Genomic DNA, 18,894 nt, shown 5'->3' with positions numbered 1-18,894 from the left:
GGCTGGATTCAAACCCATCACCTTAGGTGTATGTCGCTGGCGCCTTAGCTACTTGAGCCACAGGCACCAAGCCATACCCATTTCTTAAATGAATGAATGCATAAATAAAGCTAGAGAACAGCCCCACTTGTCTGTAAAAGGAAAGAAGACATTTGTTATCTGTCCACCCTACTACGCAATTAGTGTATTAGGAATAGGCCATGTCTGCTACCTAGTAGACACTTGATATTCTGTAAATCTTTGTTGCTTACACAATGAACGGAATTTGTTTCCTCCTTACAACCAACCAGTCCTGTGAAATGCCTTTTATTAACCCTATTTCAAATGAGAAAACCAAGACTTTAGGGGGTGAATGAACTTGTAAGATTCTACAGCTCATAGAAAATAAAGCCATAATTCAAAACCTGAGCTTCCTGGTAACAAAACTCTTCATTTAGGTAGTCTTAAATTCACCCTAAAGCATAAGTGATTTATGATTATTCCCAGGAAAGGTTCTTATGTGGGGAGGCAAGGCAAGAGCAAGAGGGCAGCAGACTAGACGCCTGAGCTGGAAAATGGTCAAGTAGGGAGGGAGGCAGGGACCCCTCCAGAGACCACACGGGCCAGCTTTCCAGAGTTGTTGCTGCTCCAACCATTGAGATTGCTTGAAATAGTTAGAGTTTTCTTTCCAAGTATTTCATTTGGTGATGAAATAAATTTATTGATTATAGAAGCATTAGATGAGAGTTAGGGCAGCTGCAATCTATGTGGGACCTTTCCAATCCACCTGTTCCTCATCTGTAACTTAGATGTACCAGTTTAAATCAGTGATTTTTCACAGATTCATAAAGGAACTTAAAGGGTGGAGGGTGGGGAGAGTCTAGAGAGGCAGGAAAGAATCAGCAAGAGAAGCATGTGGAAGTTCAGGGGGCTCTGTGGTCCACATCAAGCCCAGGGTGTCCTTCCAGGAACACCTGTGGTGGTATAAGGGGTGACTTCCTGTTGTCCTAAGTTTGTCTTGCTTGCTCTGTGGGTTACTCACTCCTGACTTATACTTACTAGATAATTGGGATGTAAAGTTTTCTCTGAAGATGTATTTAAATAGAAAGATGAGTTGATTTAAAAGCAGTCATAGTTAACATTTAGTAAGCACTTAACTATGTGAAGTTATCATTCTAAGAACTTTATTTAACCCCCATGACATTATGACATATGTGCTGGGGTTTTGTTATTTATTTATTTATTTTTTTTGGAGACAGAATCTCACTTTATTGCCCTTGGTAGAATACTGTGGTGTCATAGATCACAGCAACCTCAAACTTTTGGGCTCAAGCTGTTTTCTTGCCTCAGCCTTCCAAGTAGCTGGGACTACAGGTGCCTGCCACAGTGCCCAGCTATTTTTAGAAATGGGAATCTCACTCTTGCTCAGGCTGGTCTCAAACTCCTGAGCTCAAGCGGTCCACCTGCCTCGGCCTCATATGTGCTATTGTTATTACATTTTCCAGATGAAAAGACTGGGCACTGAGGGTGGTTGAGCAAATTGTTCAAGGTCACACAGCTAATAAGTGGCATAGCTGGGAAGTGAATCTAGGCATTCTGGCTCCAGAATCTATACTCTTAAGCTCTACGTGGTATCTCTAAACAGAGATAAAAATCCTAAGAAAGGATGTAAAGGTAAGATTTAAAGAAAAACTTTAAGTATGTAAGAGTACATGTGCTATATGCAGAACTGATGAAAGTGACTTGTGAATAACTGAAGTTTTTAAACATCCTGCTCTGGAGCGTTGCCTCTCACAATTCCCAGATAACCCTGAATATCAGATTCCCTGGAGAAAGAAGCTGAGGGCCCTTCCTTGGGCTACGTGCACAGCTCTGGATCACTCAGCCATGGTGGAGGAAACTGACAGTCACATAGAACAGGTGTGGCAGCCACTACCCACTGAACAGTCTCAGTGCAGGAGGGATGGGCAACATTTCCAGAGAAAGTGCAGTCACTTTGGGGGGAGATCAAGAAGGTACATACCACAGTCATCTGTGGCTAAGTTTGGGCTGACTTTAGGGCCTAAGTTAACATTGTTCTCCTTCGCTGAATCCTGGACATGACATCTTTGTCATTTCAGAGATGTAGGGAGAAATTATAGATGTTCACGAACCAGATGATTTGTGCTTTTGTTTTGAAAGGAGAAGAGCCCATTTAGCAGTATGTTATGCAATTTTAAATGACATTCTCTTTGACCCTGTAATTTTACATTAGGGATATGTCCCATAGAAGTACTCCCACATGTGCGCGGAGGCATATGCATGAAGATGTTCACGGCAGCAATGTTTAGTGGTTAGCGTGACCCACTAACCAGCAATGTGGTTAGCGGTTAGCATATTGAACCGCTTAGCTCTATATGCTTTCATATTTTCATTTTTTACAGTAAGAGCATACTCTCATCTGACCTGTCTGATACATAATTTTTGGTAGATCTTTTAATAGTTGTGGTGTTTTTGAAAGGTGAGTTTTACCTTCACCTTTTAATCTTCCTGTGCCATTTTTATATGAAAAAGAAATTTGGATGGCATACATGTTTCATTTGAAATAAGCAGTTGTGGATTTTTATCCTGGTGAATACAAAGCAGTCCATATTACAGTTAAGTAAAGTGTACAACTTGAAAGAATGGAGATAGCATTTTAGAGTACATGAAGTATGTAATTCACAGGCCTTTTCTTTCTGCATATGTACCACATTCCTTTCAAGGCTGTAGCAGCCTTTTGAACATTTCTGTTGTTTCCGCAGATTTAAGCAAAAAACACAATTAAAAAGTGTGAAACCAGGGCAGCGCCTGTGGCTCAGAGAGTAAGGCACTGGCCCCATATACTGAGGCTGGCAAGTTTGAACCCGGCCCCAGCCAAACTGCAACAAAAAAATAGCCAGAGATCGTGGTGGTAGCCTGTAATCACAGCTACTCAGGAGGCTGAAAGCAAGAGAATCACCTAAGTCCAAGAGCTGGAGGTTGCTGTCAGCTGTGATGCCATAGCACTCTACCTACGGCCACAAAGTGAGACTCTGTCTCTAAAAAAGAGGTGTGAAACCAAAGGATTACCTGGTGTATACACTGTGATTATAAAGTAATAGTGTGGTTTTTGGTGAATAAATAAATTGTATATACTTGCATTTCAAAATAATTTGCTTGAGGCTTGGTGCCTATAACTCGGTGGTTAGAGCACTGGCCCTGTGCACCAGGGGTGGCGGGTTTGGACCCAGCCGGGGCCTGCTTAACAAAAACAAAAACAAAATAATTTGCTTGAAAGTTGTATACAGATGCTGAAAACACTTTCTTTATCTATCTTTGACATACCCTATTGTTAGTTTATAAAATAAAAATGAGCATTACTTTCAGACACCTATTACATGTCTGTCCTCATTTATATTTGGCCTTGGAGAAGATACGTGAGTTGGATAATTAAGTTAATGATCTCACCCTAGAAAGAGTGCTATATACCTCATTGCTGAATATCACTATGGTCACCTTTGAAGTACTCCCCTAGGGAAGCTATGCACCAATGCCAGTGCCTAGTCTACCCTTCAGAGCAATTTTGGAACTCTTTCTGGAATGGCTGAACTGTTACAGTAGAAGGTCTCACAATTAAGTTCGCAAATTTGTCCTAGAGAAAGTGCTATATACCTCTTTGCTGAATACCACTACAGTCCCTTTTGCTATCTGGTGACCATAGTGATATTCAGCAATGAGTAGGTAACACTTTTTCTAGAGATGAGTTATGGAACTTAATTGTCTGACCTTGTATATCGTGTAGACATTTTACTGCTTGTCACAGTTTACAATATCTTTTCAGTAAGTGTGTTGAGATTTCTATTTTATGTTGTTACTTTTTTTTTTTTTGAGACAGAGCCTCAAGCTGTCTCCCTGGGTAGAGTGCCATGGCATCACAGCTCACAGCAACCTCCAACTCCTGGGCTCAAGCGAGTCTCCTGCCTCTGCCTCCCAAATAGCTGGGACCACAGGCGCCCGCCACAACGCCTGGCTATTTTTTGGTTGCAGGCATCGTTGTTGTTTGGTGGGCCCGGGCTAGATTCGAACCCGCCACCTTAGGTGTATGTGGCTGGCGCCTTAGCCACTTGAGCCACAGGCGCTGAGCCTGTTGTTACTTTTTATGATTAGTTTCATTAAAAAAATTCAAACACTTGAAAAACTAAAATGAAAATCAAGAAAAATAGCACTGGCCAGGCATAGTGGCTCACTCCTGTAATCCTAGCACTCTAAAGCCAAGGCAGGAGGATCCCTTGAGTTCAGGAGTTTGAGACCAGCCTAAGCAAGAGCAAGACCCTGTTTCTGCTAAACGTAGAAAAACTAGCTGGGCTTGGTGGCAGGCACCTGTAGTCCCAGGTACTCAGGAGGCTGAAGAAGGATAATTGCTTGAAACCAGGAGTTTGAGGTTGCTGTGAGCTAGGCTAACTCCATAACACTCTAGCCTGACTGGCAACAGAGTGAGGCTCTGTCTCGAAAAAACAAAAAGAGATATAAAGAAAAGGAAAAAAAGAAAAATAGCCCAAATAAGGAGTTGACTCCATATGGGCCTAAGGTTTATGTTTTAGGGCAGTGGTTCTCAACCTTCCTAATGCCACAACCCTTTAATACAGTTCCTCATGTTATGGTGACCCCCAACCATAAAATTATTTTCATTGCTACTTCATAGCTATAATTTTGCTACTGTTATGACTCGTAATGTAAATATCTGATATACAGGATGAATTTTCATTGTTACAAAGGGGTCGCAACCCACAGGTTGAGAACTGAGAACCTCTGTTTTAGGGTAATAGAAGTGTTTTAAAATTAGAACATGTGATGATTTTAATCTAGTGTATTTCCTTTTTTAACCAGTGTATATGCTCTTTTCTAACTTTTTACCTTTATTATCCTGAAAATCTAGCAAAATAAGAATAGTGAGAAGACGAGACTGGGTATAAACACCCTTGTGACTCTCACCTTTGAATGTGATATGCACACAGCTCATCAGTGTGTATTTTTTTTTTTTAAGGCACAGCTTAAACTTGGGAATCTCAAAAAGGGTTTTGAGAGGCTTTTTTCTCCATCCTTTATTTGGTGCTTATTACTTCATTTGCCACTCAAGAGCGTCCATTTCTCTTTGTTGCAATTCAGATCACGTAGGAGATTGGGTCACCTCTTAGGATGAGAAGGTGTAGGTCTTACAGATTTCACACTCTTTTACCAAAACCTTGCCGACTAATGGTGTATATATATTTGCAGACAGATATGCACACACACACATATGTAAACCTACACACATGTATGTAGGTACATGTACGTTTGTCCCTTGGTGTCCATGGGGATTAGATATGGGATCTCCCAGGGATACCGAAATCTTCAGATGCTCAGGTCCCTGATACAAAACAGTGTAGTATTTCCATACAACCAATGCATATCCTCCTATATGCTTTATATCATCTCCAGATTACTTGTAATACCTAATACAGTGTAAATGGGACGTGAATAGACGGTACACTATGTTGTTTGGGGAATAATGACAAGGAAAAGCATCTGCACATGTTCAGCGCAGGCATAGTAGGGTTTTTTCTAAATAGTTTGGATCCGTGGTTGATTGAATCCACGTATGTGTAACCCACAGATACATGGAGGGCTGACTTATGTGTTTGTTTCTTTTCATACCTTGCCTTTCTCTCACTTTCCAATATTTCTTCTCAATACAGGCTCCATATAATTTGTAGTCCACTTGGGAATAATAACTGAATGCACTATGCCAATTTTTCTTGTCGTATCTTTTTTCCCATCATACTAATTTTATGGTTTTTAAAAGATTTATTTCCAGGGCACCGACCACATACACCCAGGCTGGTGGTTTCAAAGCCAGCCCAGGCCAGCTAAACAACAGTGACAACTGCAACAAAAAAATAGCCAGGCGTTGTGGCAGGCACCTGTAAGTCCCAGCTACTTGGGAGGCTGAGGCAAGAGAATCGCTTAAGCCCTAGAGTTGGAAGTTGCTGTGAGCTGTGACGCCATGGCACTCTACTGAGAGCTACATAGTGAGACTCTGTCTCAAAAAAATAAAAACTATTTCCAATGTAACCTTCATCTCAGCTTCATTTTCGCTTGAGCCTTAACCCCTCCTCTACCTCCAGAAATACTGCTTATATGTGATTTCCTGATATTACTGGGAGTGTCTTTATAGGAAAGAAAGGATATTGCTTATGTAGCTTAAAAGCAGTTTTTATGCACAATTATGAAAAAAGAAATTAATATATACTAAAGCATAAATCTTAAAAATGTCACTGTACCACAGCTTACCCTGGTTAGGATAAAGTTTGCTTTTGCCTTTGCCCCAGTCCGAGGGCTTGCTGCAGTGCCCCATCCGATGTTCTGCTCCCTTCCTAGACCTGGGCCATGGCAGTTGTTTTGCCCTCTGTGCAATGCTTTTTGAGAGGTGGTAGTCAAACATTCTGAGTGGGGAAGGATTTCCCTTAGAATCTCTGATTGTCTTACAACTCCACACAGTGTTGCATTTTTGGACTCTTTTGATATTCATGCCTTAGATCTGTCATATGGATGCTTTATTCTCTCAGTCCCTAACACCAGCTCTGTCATACACACGGGACGTAATCATTCATTCTAGACCAGCAGTTCTCAACCTGGTGGGTTGCGACCCACAGGAACTGTATTAAAGGGCCGTGGCATTAGAAAGTTTGAGAACCACTGTTCTAGTATGAATGATTATATCCCGTATTCTAGACAAAGGAAAGTCTCAGGACCAACTACGGCCTGTGGGCCACATGCAGCCCACCTAGGACATTTATCCAGCCCACCTAGGACATTTATCTGGCCCACTGCGTGTTTTTGCTGCCGCAGCCTGTCCTACTTAACAGCCGACTCGTCCCGGGGCCCAGAGTCCGGCCCTCCAACGGTCTGAGCGACAATGAACTGGCCCCCTGTTTAAAAAGTTTGAGAACCCCTGCTCAGGACTATTCCTATGATGTGCTAGGATCATCTAGGTTTAGCTGCAGGGACAATGGCTCTAATATCCCAATGGCTCACAACACAGAAGTCTGCTTCTTATTCATATGTCACATCCCTGTCATCTTTACTCCAAGACCAAGGCTGATGGAGCAGCCTCCATTTGGAACATTGCTGGTCTCATGACAGAAAAGAGACCAGATTGAACCATGAGCCAGATCTTAAAGCTTCTACCTAGAAATTCCGTATTTTACTTACATCTCATTGGCAAAAGCGTTTCACATGCTCTTACTTGAGTTGAACAGCTTGGAGATGCAAAATCTCTCTGGGGATGATGGTGGTGGATGCTAGACCATGTGACAAAAAGGTGTATAATCTATTACACACCTGCTGCCACTTTTTTCTCTAAATTGTGCCTGTGTCACTTCCTTCCTTTTGGCTTTTCATAATATCAAGGAATAAAAGACCAGTTATTGGTGTAGAGAGTTGCCTGACAAGCCTCCAGTCCACCCCTCCCTGTTCTTCCCATCTCATATGTAGCTGACAGTTTGGCAAAATGGAAAGAACATGGGTCCACATGTCACACTAACTCTGCTAGTAACTCTTGGGAGGAACATTAGACAAATAACTTGAGTTCTCTAAGCCTAAGTTATCTTCATAGAAAATCTTTTTTTTCCCTTCTCTTGAGACAGAATTTCCTGCTGTCACCCTGGGTAGAGTGCCGTGGCATCACAGCTCACAGCAACCAACCTCAAACTCCTGGGCTCTTGCCTCAGCCTCCCAAGTAGCTGGGATTACAGGCGCCCACCACAATGCCTGGCTGGTCATATAAAATCTTAACGATTCCTTCTTTATCAGGTTGTTGGACGTGTTAAAATCGTCTGTGTGAAGCATGTGGCCCACAATGGGGATGTTTCATCCCCAGATTCCCTCCTGTTTTCTCACAAGGGTATTTAACCTGGAATTTGTAGGCTACCCCAAGGGCTATGGAATGAATTTTGGATTCTGTGGATTTACATGGAAAAATAATTGCATCTTCATATTCAACATAATTGGATGCCCTCATAATCTTGTTTATCTTGTGTATTGAAAACTGTTATTCTTCAGGTCCCTGTCCACCATGTTGTCAAAGGAGTCTTCCACAGTATAACAAAGGTTAAGAACAGAACCCCTGTGTCCAATGACAGGCTGTAGAGGCTACGGCATTTATTCTGTTATGCAAAGACAATTCATTTCTTTAGGGAGTCAGTGAGGTTTGACAGATGGCAAATAAATTGCATTTTACCTCATCAAAAAGTCTTTTAATCAAAATCTAGCTGCATTTCTTACTAAGTTATAAGACCCTGGGCAAATCAGTTAACCTATCTGAGCATTTTCTCATTTATAAAGTAGGGTTAATAACTAAACTTAGTGAAGATAAATTGAGATGCTATATTTTAAAAATCAGAATATTTGGGAACCTAGTGGGTTATGAATTCTATATTAACCTGTATATGGAGTACTTATCCAAGGCTTGCTTTCATTGTCTACGGTTTAAATATGCTGAGGAATTACTCTACTTTTATATATGAAAACACCTGGTGAAATATTTGGGGGGACATTTCAGAGTCAGTCTTGTGTCTCTACATACCTAGGTTGATTACCTGGTAGTATAAGAAATCCAGTTTTAAGCTTATCTCTGTACACCCTGATATCGTTTTTTTGCCCCTTTATTCCCATCTTCCCTTCACATTTCCCAGCCTCAGACACCTTTCATGGTATCTAAATGAAGCCTGCCATGGTTTCTGTTCCGGACCATCACTGCCTCTTGTTATTTAGCTGGAGAGGTCCTTGCAAAATGACATTTCCCTCCCACAGTGCTTACTGTGGACCATTTAGCATGCAGCCTTCTCATTTCTCCTAACCCCTTCTTGCTTTCTAAGGAAGGGAACACTCAAATCTCAACCTCTTGCGAAGCAATTCAGAACTCAAAGAGCCCTGGCGGTAAACAGTGGGCCAGCACTAAACTTCAGTAATGATTCAGATCTCCCTTATTTTTAACCAGTTTTCCATATTCACAGGTAAGAATCTGCTAGTCTCCTTCATTTGCCATCACACTTTTCTCCTTCTACCCCTTCTAAAACCAAAGTCTATGTGCCTCACTCCAATTTACCAAAAATGTTTAGCTGTCTCTTACTCTAATTTAACTCAGTAGCATTTTTTGGTACTGTCTGGGTTGTCACTGAACTGTCATTTCTCCCAGTCTGGTTGTGCCTGAAGCAGTTTTCATAGTTAAATGATGAACTCTCCAAGAAAGGGGTTTGTAATGAAAATGGAAACTCCAGTGTGCTTTTTATAATCAGTTCTTTAATCCTCCACCTGCCATACAGTGGAGATGACTTGTAATTATCAGAGCAGAGAACCGAACTGTACGGTGGCAGAAAGAATGAGCACCATGGGAGGGCAAGTGACAGAATCTACTCTCCACTGGGGAGGGGGGACAGATATTTTGGAAAACTTTGACACGGAATCTGATGTATTTGTATAACCTTTTCATGTAGAACCGTGCTGCAGTCAGAGACAGGGGTTTGCTTTTCTTCATTAAAAGCTTATTAAATGAAGAAATAGGACAGCCGTTTTGCTTCGGTAGATGGGGGTCAGAGAGGCGGGTCTGATCTCCTCAGGATATTAATGTCTGCCTTCAGCCGGGGGAAATGAGCCGTCACTTGAGTTAGAGGCAGCTTTATGTGCTCATCACTAGGGATTCCCATATGTCCAGGGAGCTGCAACAGTAAAAAATGGCAGAGCTCAGTGGTGGAGTGCAGAGGGCTCTCATTGGAATTCATGTCAGGAAGCCGCGCTCAGTCTGCCCAGAGCAAGTCTGTTTAATGTTGATCAGCTGTCCATCTGATAAACCGAATGGATATGGGCATTCCCTCCAAGGGCTGCCCTGACAGTGACAGCCGTGGCACCCAGATGTCTTGTTAGGCTGTTTTGGTAGTCTCAAGAATTTTTAACCCCTTTTGTGATACCCAAGCACCAGAGTACTTTTAGAGACCTAGGTAAGGATGCCTTGCTGAGCCTTCCTTTTGCTTCTGCTTCTCTGGCAGAAAAGAGTCCAGCTTAACTGTTCCCAGAAATCTGATATTATTGGTTAGCTGCACGTTTCCCTCTCCATAGTGAGCATCTGGTTGACCTGCAGGATCATTATGTGTTGACAGTGTCAAGTTTGTGTCCCAGTTTTTCAAAATAATGTATTGTAAAATGTTCTTAAATAGAGTAAGTTACCTGGTATGGTACTTTATTAAACCACTTCCCTAGGTGTGGTCATTGATCACTAAGCAGAACTTCACGATATCGTGCAGAAAGAGACCGTGTAGTACACATTCCTTTTTGGTTGACTAATTTCTAGTGATAAATAGGTGGCTGCTGGCTGTGTCCCAGCATCCCTCTGCTCTTTCAAGTATGACTACCACCACTGAAGGCAGCTCCCCGGTTTGTAGATTGGTTGGCAGGTACGGAGGGGATTAATGACAGACTCTATCAGTGCTGGGGGTTTTTTTGGCGGGGGAGGGGGGTTGGAAATAAATCAAGCAGAGAGGGAAAAAACACAGGTCTTTGTGTCAAGCTGTGATTATTTTTAAATCATATACCTATAAAACTACCAGTAATTCTAAATTACAGCATTGAATGTAGGAGAATTTTATTTTAAGGGTCTTTTTTTATTATTATTGAATTGCTGCTTAAAATAGTTTTCTCTCGCTCTGTTTTTCTTCACTTCTAGACCTTGTGTTTTCGTGGCATGGCAAGAGTCTAACTTAGACTCAAGTATCGCTTTAAAATGAGATCAATTTTCTACTTCTTTTCTATATAGTCTAACTTAAAGTGTTGGGTAAGCTTTCTAAAAGAAATACAGAGCTCTCAATACCTTCAGCGATTGCTTAGTGCATATGGTCAGCGCTGGAAATAAGCCTGGTCATTCTTTTCAGCCCTTGCACCTGTGACTCAATCACTACTGGAAGTTCACCTTTCCTGTAGCTTTTTGTGGTTGAGATTTAGGGGTGGGGGGGAAGGGTTGGGCTTTTTTGTTTGTTTTTTGAGACAGAGTCTTATTCTGTCACCCTGGGTAGAGTGCTGTAGCATCATAGCTCATGGCAGCCTCAAACACTTGGGCTTGAGCAATCCTCTTGCCTCAGCCTCCTGAGTAGCTGGGACTAGGCGCCCACCACAGTGCCTGGATAGTTTTTTGTATTTTGGTAAAGATAGGGTCTAGCTCTAGCTCAGGCTGGTCTTGAACTCCTGAGCTCAAGCAATCTACCCACCTCAGCCCCTCAGAGTGCTAGGATTATAGGCATGAGCCACTGGGCCTGGCCCTAAGATTTTTGGTTTATTTTCACTGTTTTTAAAATCAGAATTCTCATTTCCAAATTAAAGAATGAAATAAGATTGATTTTAAATGATGTTGATTATAGCAAACTTAAATTCAAAGTTCAATCCTAACATAGGTAATCAATATTAATAAATGGTAAAATAGAAAAATCCTAATGTTTCTCTAGTTATTGCAACTTAAATTGAATAAATATCTTGGAACTTAATTCTGGCCTACTTATAAAACATTAATATTTGACACTTAAAATTAAAGACTGTCACTATGAAAGATTCTTTTACCTAGCATGGGTTTACAAACGCAGATGCTTTTTCTTTTTATTACAGTTTATATGCCTGTTTTTGACCTTTTAAGCTTGATATTTTTGAAGTATGTTTTAGGAATTCTTTTTTTTTTTTTTTTGAGACAGAGCCTCAAGCTGTCCCCCTGGGTAGAGTGCCGTGGCATTACAGCTCACAGCAACCTCCAACTCCTGGGCTCAAGCGAATCTCCTGCCTCAGCCTCCCAAGTAGCTGGGACCACAGGCGCCCGCCACAACACCCAGCTATTTTTTGGTTGCAGCCGTCATTGTTTGGTGGGTCCGGGCTGGATTTGAACCCGCCACCTTAGGTGTATGTGGCTGGTGCCTTAGCCACTTGAGCCATAGGCGCCGAGCCTGTTTTAGGAATTCTTTTGCTTTTATTTGCTTCTCCCCAAGCCCCACTCTTTGTTCTTACAGAGCGTTTTTTCTGTGGGACTGTAGGTGGAGGAAAACAAAATAAAAGCAAAACTGCTAGCATGTCAGACGCAGTTAAGGGCTATGGAGAGGGAAAGAGCAGAGAATAAGGATGGGAATGCTGATGGAGTGGGGGGTTGCTGTTGTAAATGGAGTGGTCATTGGGAAGGCGTCACTTTACAAAGAGGTACACTTTGCAGAGGCCTGAAGTGGGTGAATGACTCAGCCAGAGCAGTCCAGACACAGGGAGGCGCAAAAGCCCCTGAGCAAGACTAGGCCTGGTGTGTTTAAGGGGGAGGGAAGTGAATGAAGGGGCAAGCAGAGGGAATGAAGGCAGAGAAGTCAGAAGGTAGAGAAACTGTGGCAGATTAGATTGGATCCATTACAGGGACTTTGGCTTTTACCAAAGTGAGTGAGATATGGGGACCACTGGGAGGTTTGAGCAGATGAGCAAATAGACCTTCTTCATTTTCCTGCTTGTCTCGTCTCTGCCACCGTTCTGCCACTCATTCTGGCCTCACGTCTAAAAAGTACCTTTTATTTGTCCTCGGTGCTCAGTCACACAGCAGCACTGCAATTCTTCTATCAGATTGTTTTGTATCACTCCTTGTCTCTGTTGTCACCTTAGAGTCCTCATTCTAATCACATCACTCCCAAATTACTAGAGAAGCAGACACAGCTTCACGAGAGTTGCAGGTTGGCAAATTGTGGTATAAAGGAATACATTTTTTACAAAGCTGTTATAACAAAATAGATTTTCTTACGAAGTCATTAGCTCCTTGTCACTGGAAATACTCAAGCAAGTTGAATGCCTTTCCCTGAGTGAGATGTTGTAGTACTTGGCCTCATAGGCTTTTTGCAACTACAGTTCCACAGACTCAGCTGTGATAGCCTGGTCTTCTTGACAGTCATCTCTCCCCGTTTCATGCATCCTGATTATACTGACACATTCTGTTTTTTTAAATACTACTTGCGTCATCCTCTTGTCCAGCAACTCCTTAATGGTGCCACACTATGATTTAGAAAGCCTTGAATTCCTTCCTGTATTCAAGGGCCTCTTCAGCCCATGAGTGCAGCCTTGTCTACGCTCCTCTCTGTTTTAGAAGGGCTTGTAGACTGCTGTCCAAAAAACATCCCATACTTACCTCAAAACCTAAATCTTTGTTTGTTCTGTGCCTGCAATTTTAAAAAAGTTCAAGTATTTAAAAATAAACAGGTTGGATGCAGTGACTCACGTTTATAATCCTAGCACTCTGGGGAGCAGAGGCAGGAGGATCCCTTGAGCTTAGGAGCAAGACCCCATCTCTACTAAAAAATGGAAAAATTAGGCTCGGCGCCTATAGCTCAACTGGCTAAGGCGCCAGCCACATATACCTAAGGTGGCGGGTTCGAATCTCCAGCCCGGACCCGCCAAACAACAATGATGGCTGCAACCAAAAAATAGCCAGCGTTGTGGCGGGCGCCTGTGGTCCCAGCTACTTGGGAGGCGGAGGCAGGAGACTCGCTTGAGCCCAGGAGTTGGAGGTTGCTGTGAGCTGTAATGCCACAGCACTCTACCCAGGGGGACAGCTTGAGGCTCTGTCTCAAAAAAAAAAAAAAAAGGAAAAATTAGCTCAGCATTGTGGTGGGTGCCAATAGTCCTAGTTACTGGGGGGGTGGAGGGTTGAGGCAGGAGCTTGAGCTCAGGAGTTTGAGGTTGCTGCGAGCAAGGCTCATGCCATGGCACACTAGCCTGGACAACAGAGTGAGAGTCTGTCTCAAAAATGATAATAATAATAATATAATAATAATAATAATGATCTGGTATGAAAATGAAAGATTTAGCTGAAATAAGGTAGCCATGGTTAGTAATAGTTGAAGGTGGGTGATGGGTCCACAGAGGTTCTTTATGCATTTCTTTGCTATGTTTTAAAATTCCCCAGATAAAAAGGTTCTTTAAAGAAAATCCACCTTTAAAAGTTGTTAAAAATCACAAAGCATAAACATTTGTTATTTCTAAGTGGAAGATTATGTAAACATTATTCTCTATCTTTTTTAACTTCCCAAAATGAAAGAAGGAAGGGAAAGGAGGAAGAAGAAAAAGAGAAAGAAAGAGAAAGAGTCTCCACTGTCTCTTGTGTCTCTTCTGTTTGGTGAAACACAACTAACCCTTGCACACTGCTTTAATACCAACTGAAATGTAATGCCTTTGAAGAGATTTGAAGTTATTACAAGGAACAATTTCTAATAATTAAAGCTATTCATTAGCAGACATGGTTCCTGTCAGGTAGTTATTGCTGTTCCTCGGAGGGGGCTAATTGATCTCTGGGGTCACTCACAACTCTGAATCTATAAACTGGACCTGTTAGTTCATGTCATTCCTTCCTTTTTGTAACTAAGAATGATAGCAATCTCCTTTAGCTTTTATAAAATTGGTTGCTAAATAAAAAGTTATTCCTTTAACAAATAGTTATGGACGGCCTAGGGAAGTAGAATAGTATGATTACAGTGTAGTAAGGGAACAGGGTGGCAGGAAGAGAGGTGGCTGAAGAAATAATTACTGATAAATAACTAAGCTGTATTCAAAGGCCTTCAAGTATAGAAGAAAGAGTTAACTCTGGGAAAGTCAGAGAACTTCACAGAAGTAGTGATACATGTACTGATTCTTAACAAGCCTTTAAACAAAAATGAATTGATGGGTCACCCTTGAGCAACAATAGTTGTGTGGCACCTCCATACGGTGGACCTCAGTAGAGATGTCAAATAGAAAAGGAGGTTCTCTGCTTGTAAAGCATGTGAAACTGTCTCTGCAAGATAATATTAGGTGAATAAAACCAGACTGCAGAAATATGAATGAACAATTTTTGTGACTTTTTTTTTTGGAATGTCATCAGGAAGTGTTTATTTAAATGGTCTTTTTTTTTTTTTTAATTTCAGTTAATGTGAGGGTACAACCAGGCCACAATATTTGAATTTGTTAGGTAGACTCCCTCTTATAGTTGTGTCCTGCACCTAAAAGGTATGCCATAGACCCCTACATTGTGCCCATTAAGTGGGAGCACCCTAATGCTCCCCCTTTCTCCCCCTCCTTCAGGTTACATAGTTTTTTTTGACTACATCTTTCAGGAATTTATTTGGCTACCTATTAACGGGCTCTAAAAAACAGTGGCTTGTGCTCACTTTGGCAGCACATGTACTAAAATTGGAACGATACAGAGAAGATTAGCATGGCCCCTGCGCAAGGATGACACGCAAATTCGTGAAGCGTTCCATCTTTTTAATTTCTCTTTGAAAAAAAACAGTGGCTTAAAGCAGTACAGTGTATATCTCAGATAATAAGAAATCTTGTAGTGGACATATCTAAGTTGGTGTCGTCCTCAAAAAAGTCATCTAGGGCCCAAACTTCTCCTTTTTTTTGTTCTGCCATCCTTTGGTTGGAAGCTCATCTCTGTGATCCTTAAGTCTCTACTCTGCCTGCTGAGGTATACACCAGTAGAATCTCTTCCCTTATATCAGGAACTCAGTAGATTTCTCAGAAACTACCTACTAGACTTGTGCTTATACTTCATTGGCTAGACTTTGTCACATGATCACATCTAGCTGAAGGGGGTTCTGGGCAAGGGATTTTTTTTTTTTTTTAAGAGACAGAGTCTCCTTTTATTGCCTCGGTAGAATGCAGTGGCATCACAGCAACCTCCAGCTCTTGGGCTTAAGCAATTCTCTTGCCTCTGCCTCCTGAGCAGCTGGGACCACAGGTGTCCATCACAATGCCTGGCCATTTTTTGTTGCAGTTTGGCCGGGGATGGGCTTGAACCCGCCACCCTTGTTATATGGGGCCGGCGCCCTACTCACTGAGCCACAGGAATTGCCCACAAGTGAATATTTTTAAGGGAAGGCATTGCCACTCCAAATATAATCAAAGGTATTTTAGTAGTAAGAAATGAAAGAAAGGATATGCAGCTAGCAATGTCTGCTGTCCTAATTTCTGAAGCTTAAGACACTAAAAAATTTGGAGACATGTTGGAGGAAAATGGACAGATGAAAAACAGGTAAAAATTATTTAACATGTAATTGGAAGACAATGATTTGGTGATGGCTCAGTGCCTGTGGCTCAAGTGGCTAAGGCGCCAGCCACATACACCTAAGGTGGTGTGTTTGAATCCAGCCCGGGCCACCAAACAACAATGACAGCTGCAACGAAAAAATAGCCAGGCGTTGTGGCGCCTGTGGTCCCAGCTACTTGGGAGGCGGAGGCAGGGACTCGCTTGAGCCCAGGAGTTGGAGGTTGCTGTGAGCTGTGATGCTATGGCACTCTACCCAGGGCAACAGCTTGAGGCTCTGTCTCAAAAAAAAGAAAATGATTTGGTGAAAAATTTTTTTAGGCTCAGTGCCTATAGCTCAGTGGCTAGGGTGCCAGCCACATACACCAGAGGTGGAGGGTTCTAACCCAGCCCAGGCCTGCCAAACAATCATAACAGCTACAAACAAAAAACAGCCAGGTGTTGTGGCAGGTGCCTGTAGTCCCAGCTACTTGGGAGCCTGAGGCAAGAGAATTGCCTAAGCCCAGGAGTTGGAGGTTGCTGTGACCTGTGATGCCATGGCATTCTACCAAGGACAGTAAAGTGAGACTCTGTCTCTTAAAAAAAAAAGCCTAGGAGTTTCAGCTTGCCATGAGCTGTGACACCATGGCACTCTACTGAGGGTGACATAGTGAGACTGTCTCAAAAAAAAAAAAAGAAAATTCTTTTTAAAACATTAATTAATCCTCAGGTTTTCTTTCAGTGTTGTAATTACTTTCTTACCCTGATTCATTTGGTATTCATTTGTGACTCTTTTTTCTTTTTCTTTTTTTTTGAGACAGAGTCTTTCTTTGTCACCCTCAGTAGAGTGCTATAGTGTCATAGCTCACAGCAACCCCAAACTCTTGGGCTCAGGCAATTCTCTTACCTTTCTGCCTCAGCCTCCCAAGTAGCTGGAACTAGAGGTGCCCACTACAGTGCCCAGCTATTTTTAGAGAGGAGGTCTCGCTCTAGCTCAGGCTGGTCTTAAATTTGTGAGCTCAGGCAGAGTCTACCAGCCTCAGCCTCCCAGAGCGCTAGGATTACAAGTGTGAGCCACCATGTCCAGCTGTGACTCTTTTTCAATCAAGAGTTGACATGAGAAGGCCGTGCCCGTAGCTTAGTTTGCAGGATACTGGCCACATACACCTAGGGTGGCAGGTTCAAACCCAGCTTAAGCCTGCTAAGCAACAGTGACAACTGCAACCAAAAAATAGCCCGGCATTATGGCGGGCACCTGTAGTCCCAGCTACTTAAGGAGGCTGAGGCAAGAGAATTGCTTATGCTCAAGAGTTTGAGGTTGCTGTGAGCTGTGACACCATGACACTCTATCCAGGGTGACAGCTTGAGACTCTGTCTCAAAAAAAAAAAAGAAAAGAGTTAGCATGAGAAATATCCAAGAGCACTAAAATATATTAATATGCATATAAAATGTCATGAAGACTTTTTTAAAAATCTAGTACCTTGAAATTTTAGTAGATTGTTTGTGATAGTAAAATAGGAATAAGGTAATCAGAAGAAATTTTTTCCATGTTTTTTCATACTGTTACTGCTTCTCTGATGTACACTAAATTGGACTCTTGCATAATGTGGTCCAGAATTGTTTATCTGATGATAATTCTTAGAATCTGACAGCACAGTACTAGATAGGGGAATTGTAGGACAGATTTAAAGAAGACCAACCACTTCATTCCTATTTCCTATAGGAGAGTAGGTACCAATAATAGCAATAGTTTTCTGTCCTTTTAATTATTAACCACCAGTCTAAGTCTCTTTTTAAAAATCACTGAACTTGGCTTGGTGCCTGTAGCTCAGGTAGCTAAGGCGCCAGCCACATACACCTAACGTGGCGGGTTCGAGTCCAGCCAGGGCCCGCCAAACAACAATGACGGCTGCAACCAAAAAATAGGCAGGCGTTGTGGCGGGCACCTGTGGTCCCAGCTACTTGGGAGGCGGAGGCAGGAGACTCGCTTGAGCCCAGGAGCTGGAGGTTGTTGTGAGCTGTGAGGCCACAGCACTCTACCCAGGGGGACAGCTTGAAGCTGTCTCCAAAAAAATAATAAATCACTGAACTTATACTTTGGGAACTGGAAGGGATCTGTTTCTCCAGCCTCCCTCCTGTCAGCAATGAGAAGACCAAGTGCTGAAGAATTTAAGGGATTTGCCTGTGAACTGCCTCGTGTAATAGGCAGAAATAGAAGCCTTATCTGGATTCCTGATTGGGCTAAATCAATTGATTTTGCTGTCATCAAAACTTTGATTATGTTCCCAGTTACTACGAATAAACACAGTTAAGCCTATTCTGAATATACTTTCTCCTAATAAAACTGCCTTCCACGGTGCTTCAAAAGTAGTAATAAAAATTGGACAAATTTGTAGTGGGCATATACCAACTTGGTGACTTTGGCTTGTTCCCACCCCCACCACCATTTATTATCCATTAGGTAAATTAACATTTTAAATTTTCATTTGTTACTGTGACAAGGTAGCTCTGAGTTCCAGCTTTGTCTTTTACAAACTCAGTATTCTCACTCAAGGATTCAACCTCACCAGAACAGCTGTAATTAGAATCACAATGCAAATGATGGATACTTCATTATTATTATTATATGCCATTGTTTTTGTTGTTTCTGGCCATGTAGTATTCAAAAGTTGCTATTTATTTAATGAATGATGTTTTATGATTATAGATGTCTTTATTAAAAGCTCACAATCACTCATTTTCATTCTTAGTGTAATTCAAAACATACACAACTTAATGCTTGCCTGGTTATTTCTTTCTTTTTTTGTTTCTTTTTTTTTTT

The 18,894-nt window shown here is 42.0% G+C and overlaps 1 protein-coding gene and 1 non-coding gene across 2 annotated transcripts in view; both read left to right on the top strand.

Annotated features, from left to right (window-relative positions):
• The first annotated feature begins 15,204 nt into the window (after positions 1 to 15,204).
• Positions 15,205 to 15,311, top strand: LOC111725878. The gene has a single exon (XR_002773824.1). It is a non-coding gene; the product is annotated as a U6 spliceosomal RNA (small nuclear RNA).
• A 738-nt stretch (positions 15,312 to 16,049) lies between these two features.
• The window catches only part of PDSS2 (decaprenyl diphosphate synthase subunit 2), a 160,212-nt gene continuing 157,367 nt past the window's right edge, over positions 16,050 to 18,894 (top strand). The window contains exon 1 of the mRNA XM_023512423.1: positions 16,050 to 16,081. Within this exon, the coding sequence (XP_023368191.1) occupies positions 16,050 to 16,081 (32 nt within the window). The remainder of the gene's footprint in view (positions 16,082 to 18,894) is intronic.

Source organism: Otolemur garnettii, unplaced genomic scaffold (genome assembly GCF_000181295.1).
Source record: "Otolemur garnettii isolate 467f Iridium unplaced genomic scaffold, OtoGar3 scaffold00002, whole genome shotgun sequence".
Taxonomy (NCBI): domain Eukaryota; kingdom Metazoa; phylum Chordata; class Mammalia; order Primates; family Galagidae; genus Otolemur; species Otolemur garnettii.
This window is presented reverse-complemented; position numbering and strand designations above follow the sequence as displayed.